Raw genomic sequence first — 9,041 nt, 5'->3', positions numbered from 1 at the left:
ACCATTTAAACAGAGATAATAAACATGGGGAGACTGATTGCTAGGGTCTCTGTGTTTTTAAATGTGTCTCATCTTCCTAAAATACTGATGAACAGCTTGCTTACCTGTCTCAGTAGATATCAGGTTTTAATTCAGATCAGGCAGGTGTCTTTTTGCCAGGGGCCTGGAAAGGACTGAGAAGGGGATAGCCGCTTTCAGACCACTGAAGAGAAAAGGAGAGCGAATGGAGGACCAGGGCTATGTCACGTTAGGAATACCAATATACTATATGGCAAAGCGCTCCTAGGGCGGACCCAGCTATGCTGGCGAAATGGTACAGTTTATTCCAAAGTGCAGTTTTGCTGGTATAACTGCGTCTACACTAGGTGCTTCTGCGAACACAACTGCCAATCAGAGGTCCCACCTCTTCCCACCGCTGACTGACACAGCTCTGCCGGCAGAGGTCTCTAGCGTAGACCTGGCTGAGGGCTTTGGAGATTCATAGATTTGAAGGCCAGAAGGGACCATTGTGATTATCTAGTCTGACCCCCTATAACACAGGCCAGAGACCTGCCCCAAAAGACTCCTGCCTCCAGCCCATCACTTCTGGTTCTGACACAGGTACAGTTACAGAAAGCGAATACCCCTCTCATCAGGTCAGTGACCCTCCTTCCCGGTGTCAAAACCAAATGCAAATAAACCATAAGCCCAGCCATCAAAAGCCCAACCCGTGACTACCACACCCCAGGGCCTGTGGCTAGGAGGAACGTCTAGAAACCCCAGACAGAGGAGAGGGTTATTGTGCCTTTCTCGTGGCCCTGGTAAACAGCAACCTTGGGGCAGAGGTTGTGGAGTGCCGACAACCATGAGGTGAGAGGTCATGGCCTCAGGTGGGGGAGTGACAACTATGGAGGGCAGAGGTACAGGCCGAGGTGGCGGGGGAGGGACGACGACAACCGTGAGGGCAGACGGCAGAGATCAAATCCCATGGGAAGCAAGTCTAAGGGGGAAAAACAATTGAAGACAGTTGGCAGTTTTTCAAAGAGACCTTATTAAGGGCACAAGAGCAAACTATGCCACTGCGTAGGAAAGATAGGAAGTATGGCAAGAGAACACCTGGTTTAACCAGGAGATCTTCAATGAGAGTCCTACAAAAAGTGGAAACCTGGTAAAATTACAAAGGATGAATATAAACAAATAACACAAGTAGGTAGGGACAAAAATAGAAAAGCCAAGGCACAAAACGAGATCAAACTACCCAGGGACATAAAAGGAAACAAGAAAACATTCTACAGGTACATTAGAAGCAAGAGGAAGATCAAGGACAGAGTAGGCCCGTTACTCAATGAGGGGGGGAAAGACAATAACAGAAAATGGGGAAATGGCAGAGGTTAATGACTTCTTTGTTTCGGTTTTCACCAAGAAGGTTGGTGGCGATTGCACGTCTAACATAGTGAATGCCAGTGAAAATGAGGTAGGATCAGAGTCTAAAATAGGGAAAAAACAAGTCAAAAATTACTTAGACAAGTTAGATGTCTTCAAATCACCAGGGTCTGATGAATTGCATCCTAGAATACTCAAGGAGCTGACTGAGGAGATATCTGAGCCATTAGCAATTATCTTTGAAAAGTCATGGAAGATGGAAGACGTTCCAGAAGACGGGAAAAGGGCAAATCTAGTGCCCAACTATAAAAAGGGAAATAAGGACAACCCGGGGAATTACAGACCAGTCAGCTTAACTTCTGTACCTGGAAAGATAGTGGAGCAAATAATTAAGCAATCAATTTGCAAACACCTAGAAGATAAGAAGGTGATAAATAACAGTCAGCATGGATTTGTCAAGAACAAAGCATGTCAAACCAACCTGATAGCTTTCTTTGACAAGGTAACAAGCCTTGTGGATAGGGGTGAAGCGGTAGATGTGGTATATCTTGACTTTAGTAAGGCTTTTGATACTGTCTCGCGAGACCTTCTCATAAACAAACTAGGGAAATACAACCTAGATGGAGCTACTATAAGGTGGGTGCAAAACTAGTTGCAAAATGGTTCCCAGAGAGTAGTTATCAGTGGTTCACAGTCATGCTGGAAGGGCATAATGAGTGGGGTCCCACCGGGATAGGTTTTGGGTCCAGTTCTGGTCAATATCTTCATTGATGATTTAGATAATGGCATAGAGAGCACACTTATAAAGTTTGTGGACAATACCAAGCTGGGAGGAGTTGCAAGTGCTTTGGAGGATAGGATTAAAATTCAAACTGGAGAAATGGTCTGAAGTAAATAGGATGAAATTCAATAGGACAAATGCAAAGTACTTCACGTAGGAAGGAACAATCAGTTGCACACATACAAAATGGGAAATGACTGCCTAGGAAGGAGTACTGCGGAAAGGGATCTGGGGGTCATAGTGGATCACAAGCTAAATATGAGTCAACAGTGTGACGCTGTTGCAAAAAAAGTAAACATCATTCTGGGATGTATTAGCAGGAGTGTTGTAAGCAAGACACAAGAAGTAATTATTCCGCTCTATTCCTCGCTGATTAGGCCTCAATTGGAGTATTTTGTCCAGTTCTGGGTGCCACATTTCAGGAAAGATGTGGACAAATTGGGGAAAGTCCAGAGAAGAGCAACAAAAATGATGAAAGGTCTAGAAAACATGAGGTATGAAGCAAGATTGAAAAAAATTGGGTTTGTTTAGTCTGGAGAAGAGAAGACTGAGAGGGGACATGAGGACAGTTTCCAAGTACATAAAAGGTTGTTACAAGGAGGAGGGAGAAAAATTGTTCTTCTTAACCTCTGAGGACAGGACAAGAAGCAATGGGTTAAATTGCAGCCAGGGTGGTTTAGGTTGGACATTAGGAAAAATGTCCTACCTGTCAGGGTGGCTAAGCACTGGGATAAATTGCCTGGGGAGGTTGTGGAATCTCCATCGTTGGGGATTTATAAGAGCAGGTTGGACAAACCCCTGGCAGGGATGGTCTAGACCATACTTAGTCCTGCCAGGAGTGCCGGGGACTGGACTAGATGCCTCTCGAGGTCCCTTCCAGTCCTGTGATCTGTAACTTGGGAGTGGGGGGCGACCGACCCAACAAGCACGGGGCAGAGGTCAGAGCCTCGGGGGACGACAACCACCAGGACAGTGGTGGGAGCTTGGGGGGGGGAGCTAGAAATCTCTGCCTTTGGGATGGGGAGCAAAGGTCACGGCCTCACAGCTGGGTCAGAGGTCACAGGCTCAGGTGGGGGCAAAGGTCACATCTTAAGAGCCGGGTCAGAGGTCACAGGCCAGAAGGGGCAGCCGCATTGAGGCAAAGGCCATAGGCTGGCTAATGATCCCAGAGAGCACAGGTGAGAATAACCTCACCTGGGTCATGCCCAGGAGAAACCACACACCCAAAGGATTATGGGTAAAAAGCTCTCTAACCTGTTCCCCCCCCACCCATATAAGCTGGTAAAGCCTGGTTTGCTTCCAATGTGATTGGCCGATGAAGCTGTCAATCTGCCCAGAGCTTCAATCACTTTCCACTTCATTCCCTTCAAAGTCCCACCTTACTTGCCTCCCTAACGCCATTGGGCAAACAAACGATTCCCTTCCTTCTATAGGTCCAGAGTCCTGTCCATCAGCTATCGCCCCACCTTCACGCACATATTAACCAATGGATTTCCAAATAGGCAGAGTGAGGATGGATGATTGACAGAATATGAACCAATCAAATTCTGGACTCATTGGCTCATCCTCCAATAGGGAGGTAGATGGGATATATTACTTTTTATTGGCTTAGCTACCTATCAATCAAATTTAGACCCACCCCCATCCACGCACCAATAAGGAGCTACCTTGGGCACTCTACGTTTCTGATTGGTTTATATATGTGTCACTCATTAATAAGAACCGCCCATGCATTGCACCTTCCAATAAAGAAGTAGCGGGTAGAATCCCTTCCCTGTGAATGGCTCAAATGCCTGTCAATGAAATTCTCTCCTGCCTTTTCATCCTTCAATAGGTGCGCCGGATAGGCCTGTCCTGGGCATTTGCCATCTTTGATTGGTCCATAAAAATGTCAATCAATTATAATATCAGACCATCCTTAATCTTCTCCAATGGGAGTCCAAATAGGAGCCACATTTCATCTCTGATTGGCTTAATCTCGTATCAATCCATACGGGCCGTCGCCTACTTGTCCTCCAATAATAAAGCACACTCAGGGACCCTTCCCTGTGCGATTGGATGAGTCCTCTGACACTCAGTTTTAACACCCGCCTCCTATCCCTTTAATAGGCCAGTCAGGTAAGCCGGCTCCTTCCTGATCGGGATTGGCTGCGTGTCGTTGTCACTCAGAGCGCTCCGCTGGTGTGACTGGCCTTCGAGCCTCGCGGGGGGCGGGGATTTCGGCGGAGTCCCCGCCCCCCGATCCCACCGTGCTTTGCGGGGGTGTGTGGAGAGCTCGGCCTGGTTCCCGCGTTGAGCCCTCGCCGCCGCCGCCGCCTCAGCGTCTCTCGCCGGCCTCAGCCGCCGCCATGTCGGACTATAGCCCGGCCGGGCCCCCGCCCTCCGGAGGGCCCCCCGGTGGGGGAGCCGGCGGAGCCGGAGCGGGGGGGCCGCCCCCGGGCGGAGCGGGCGCGGGAGGCGCGGGGGGGCCCGGCCCGGGCGGAGCGGGGGGGCCGCCCGGGGGGATCCGCAAGGACGCCTTCGCCGACGCCGTGCAGCGGGCCCGACAGGTGAGGGGCGGCGGGGCCGGGCCGGGAGCCGGGGGGGGCCGGGCCTGAGGCGCGGTGGGGCGGGCGGGGCCTGGGGCCGGGAGGGCTGGGGGGGGGGCGGAGGGAAGTGAAGGGGGGGCGAGGAAGGGGGCTGGGCCGCGAGGGCTGGGAGCGCGGCGGGGGGGTAGAATTGGGGGGGAGGAAGAGGTCTGGGAGCAGAGGGGAGGGGGCTGAGAGGGGTGTGGGTTATGGGGGGAGGGTGGATAAGATGGGAGGGGGGAGGGGGTGAGAGGAGTGTGGGTTATGGGGGGAGGGCAGATAAGATGGGAGGGAAGGGGTATGGGGTCTGGGAGCAGAGGGGAGGGGGCTGAGAGGGGTATGGGTTATGGGGGGAGGACGGATAAGATGGAAGGGGTCTGGGAGCAGAGGGGAGGGGGTGAGAGGAGTGTGGGTCATGGGGGGAGGGTGGATAAGATGGGAGGGAAGGGGTATGGGATCTGGGAGCAGAGGGGAGGGGGCTGAGAGGGGTATGGGTTATGGGGGAGGGTGGATAAGATGGGAGGGGGGGGAGAGGAGTGTGGGTCATGGGGGGAGGGTGGATAAGATGGGAGGGAAGGGGTATGGGATCTGGGAGCAGAGGGGAGGGGGCTGAGAGGAGTGTGGGTTATGGGGGGAGGGCAGATAAGATGGGAGGGAAGGGGTATGGGGTCTGGGAGCAGAGGGGAGGGGGCTGAGAGGGGTATGGGTTATGGGGGGAGGACGGATAAGATGGAAGGGGTCTGGGAGCAGAGGGGAGGGGGTGAGAGGAGTGTGGGTCATGGGGGGAGGGTGGATAAGATGGGAGGGAAGGGGTATGGGATCTGGGAGCAGAGGGGAGGGGGCTGAGAGGGGTATGGGTTATGGGGGAGGGTGGATAAGATGGGAGGGGGGGGAGAGGAGTGTGGGTCATGGGGGGAGGGTGGATAAGATGGGAGGGAAGGGGTATGGGATCTGGGAGCAGAGGGGAGGGGGCTGAGAGGAGTGTGGGTTATGAGGGGAGGGCGGATAAGATGGGAGGGAGGGGTATGGGGTCTGGGAGCAGAGGGGAGGGGGGTGGAATTGGGGGTGGGGAACAGGTATGGGGGCCTGGGAGCAGAGGGAAGGGTGGAGAATCGGGTAAGGGTTATGGGGGTGGGGGTGGATAGGAGGGGGTATGGGTTAGGGAAGCGGGGGGGATGGAAGGAAGGGGTATGGTTGTGGGGGGGGTAGGGTGGGAGCAGGGGGATAGAAGGGGTATGGGTTGTGGGGGCTGGGGCCAGAGGGGAGGGGGCCTGGAGTGTGGGGGGTGGATATGGGCTGTGGGAGGAGGGGGCCTTAGGGATGAGAGGGAGGCTGGGAGGGTTGGTACCAGGGCTGGGGGGAATGGGATGGGGAGAGGGATGTAGGGAGAAGAGAATTAGGGACTGGGGGAGGAGTATGAGGTTGGTGTTGGGAACAGAGGGGCTGGGGTCTTAGGCGTGGAAGGGGAGGTGAAGGGTTAGAGGGAGCTGGTGGAGATGATAGGCTGAGTGAAGAGAGGCAGGAAGGTGAGGGGATCCCCAAAGGTGGCCTACTGTTCCCCCATGGCAGTAGGATACTCACTTCTATCACCCGCTGGGAGAGGGAAAGGTCAGAGTTGTTCATCTGCATTGAGCTTCAGGGTTTCATGGTCCATACTGAGGTTATTCTTAGCCTGGGTCTCACTTCTTGCTTCATGCATGTGGAAGAGGGGGATGGCCAGGCTCCTGGGTCTCTTCCCTCACATGTGGCCAGCAGAGAGCTCTGCTCAGCCCTCCCCTGTTTTTGCCTGCAGCACCCACTGGGGCCTCATCCCTAGGCCCACATTAAATAGGGACATGTTTGGGATGGCTCTCCTTAATTCTGGGGTTCCTTCCGTTCTTGTTGCAACATGACTGTCCCAAAAGGAGAAGGTTAGCAGTGTTAACCTCGTCCTCAGGTGGTTGGTGGTTTATCTGACCTAATGGGCAGTAGGGCTTGATGTCCCCACACATCCCAACTTCTGCAGGTATCCCTTGTTTTTCTGACTTTGCAAGGCTAACGGAATGCTATAAAACCCCAGAGCCATGGGCCGCTAACCCAACTGCTCAAACAAGCTTGTCTCGCACACACAGTCTACAAAAAATAGACACCCAACATTTGGGAGGCGGGGTGACACTTCCCACTGAAATTGTGGAGCCGATTCACATCTTTATCAGCTAGGCAAGCCACTGCAACTCATGGCTTCATTTCCTCAGACTACAGAGGAAGAAACGTAAATGCTGACAAGTCAGTCACAATTCAGATGAACGATTGCATTTGCAGAAGGAATTTCTCTACGTTGAAAATGTCTGTATCCTGCTATGACTCGCGGGCACTGGTGGTTGGACATAGCGCTGAAATGTGCGCTCTGCTAACGTGCAGGGGAATCCTGCACTAGTCTTGCCACTGCACGGAAGTACTGAGATGCTGGTGATTTGGCGATACGTTTTATGCTAATTTTCTTCCCAACTTTTAGGTGTATTTTTCTGCAGTGCTAAAATCTTGGACTATTGATGCATCTGTGTGTCAGATGGATGCTACAGTATGAAACTGACAACTTCAGTTTGGAAAATGTGTTTCTGTAGTTTAATGTCTTGGATGCTTTATAGCTGGCTCCTGAAATTTGACTTTTAAAATGAGACTATTAATTTTGTTTGTAGGGGATCAAGGGGCAAAACTCACTTCGTTCAGAAGTGAAGGATCCCAAAAATGAAACACATGTGCAACCTTAAATCTGGGATAAGTTTGTTTTTAATCAAATGAAGGGGTGGGTGGGATGGTTTAGTAGACTAATAATGGGGAGTACAAAGCTTTTCACCTCTGTGTCCCTGATTGAAGTCCAGTTTGATAGCTACCAAAAGTGCTTACCATCAAATGGTGTGGCTGGGCTGGGGAGTTTAAGAACAGGTGTGCACTTAACTTTTGTCAACAGTAATGTCAGTTTAGGATGTAATTTTTAATGACACTTTTATACTGACAAAAGCCCTAGTGTAGACCCAGTTATGCCAGCAGAGAGAGACTTCTCTAGAAAATAGCTTCTTTCCTTTGGGGAACTGTGTAAACTGGCCTGGTACAAACACTCTTAATCTGCATCACCACTAGAAGAGTTTGCAAGGAGAGCCCTGCGTGGGACAATTCTTTTTTTATTTTTTAATTTTTTAAAAAATCCTGCTCCTATCCTGCCCTGCAATACCCACTCCCACCCCCTCCTGCATTATTTCTTGCATTTTTATCCCACTCCCACCTGCAAAAACCTTAGATCCCACAAGAGAAACTGATTCCCTCCATGCTACTAAAAACAAAACAAACCTCAAAACAATTCCATAAGTGTCTTTTTCTCTGAAAAAATGAAATTCAGACCATTTTTACCATTAAAAGAATAAAACAAATCTTTAACCATTTAGAGTTTTCTGTCACATTACTGCAATCTGGGGTGTGGGGTTTTTTTGCCCACCCAATTGCATCTGCAACAAAGTAAATTTTACCAGTTCCTGCTATTATGGCAACAGGTCCTGCGGGACCTGCAGGATTCCAGTCCTGCTGCAGGGCTCTGTTTGCCAGGATCAGTATCTTGTAGCTATCCCAGCAAAACCTTTTCTGGTAGTGATCAGGCTTCAGTCGGCTTCTCAGTGAACAGGTGTCCACAACACACATCACCAGAGTTCCTCACCAAAGGGGTAAAATATTGAGTGGGCCATGGAAACTGAGCTGTCCTCTGCCCCAAGGAAGAGTCCCTCCAGGTCACTTGAGAATTGCAGTTCTTCCGGGCAGGGATAGGCTTCTGTGAATTGTACAGCAGCAAGCTCACTGTCGGCACTTAGCAATAATTACTAGTAGTAGTGGATGACACACATTGCTCGGGGCATTGTAGGGACTCTTGCCTTGCTGCTGGACTACCGTGGCTGTACTCGATTTGGCTAGGTAGAGAACTTTGACCTTCAGGGCTGTCAATCTTATGAACACTATAAAAATGACGTATCTGCCAATACCCAAGCACAGGATTTTCTCTGTCCTGCAACAGCTGAGCACATCACCATGTCCTCTACTGTCTTCAGGTGCCTGTGGTGGTGTCAGCTCCTGTTGAACAGAATCCTAAACTTGAGTTGCAGCAGGTAAATAAACAAGGGAGCTACTTCTAAAAATCAGTTGAAAACCGACGTTAATGCAGTGTTAAGGTTGTGAATTTAAATGGGAAATACAAAATATCATCTGGTCGTCTTAATTCTATCCTATTGGTTCTTAACTGTATACGTTAATCTAACCAGTAATCGAAATGATGCATATTTGTAGGTACCAATTATTAGCAAATCTAC

At 50.6% G+C, this 9,041-nt stretch overlaps 1 protein-coding gene across 3 annotated transcripts in view; it reads left to right on the top strand.

The window, feature by feature from the left end:
- The first annotated feature begins 4,401 nt into the window (after nt 1-4,401).
- Nucleotides 4,402-9,041, top strand: part of KHSRP (KH-type splicing regulatory protein) — a 21,914-nt gene continuing 17,274 nt past the window's right edge. For 2 of the 3 annotated variants that reach the window (XM_054012820.1, XM_054012819.1), the window contains exons 1-2: nt 4,402-4,692; nt 8,784-8,840. In XM_054012820.1, the coding sequence (XP_053868795.1) occupies nt 4,492-4,692; nt 8,784-8,840 (258 nt within the window). In that variant the 5' untranslated portion in view covers nt 4,402-4,491. The remainder of the gene's footprint in view (nt 4,693-8,783; nt 8,841-9,041) is intronic. The other variant, XM_054012821.1, reaches the window with a different exon arrangement.

Source organism: Malaclemys terrapin, chromosome 23 (genome assembly GCF_027887155.1).
Source record: "Malaclemys terrapin pileata isolate rMalTer1 chromosome 23, rMalTer1.hap1, whole genome shotgun sequence".
NCBI classification, from domain to species: Eukaryota; Metazoa; Chordata; order Testudines; family Emydidae; genus Malaclemys; species Malaclemys terrapin.
This window is presented reverse-complemented; position numbering and strand designations above follow the sequence as displayed.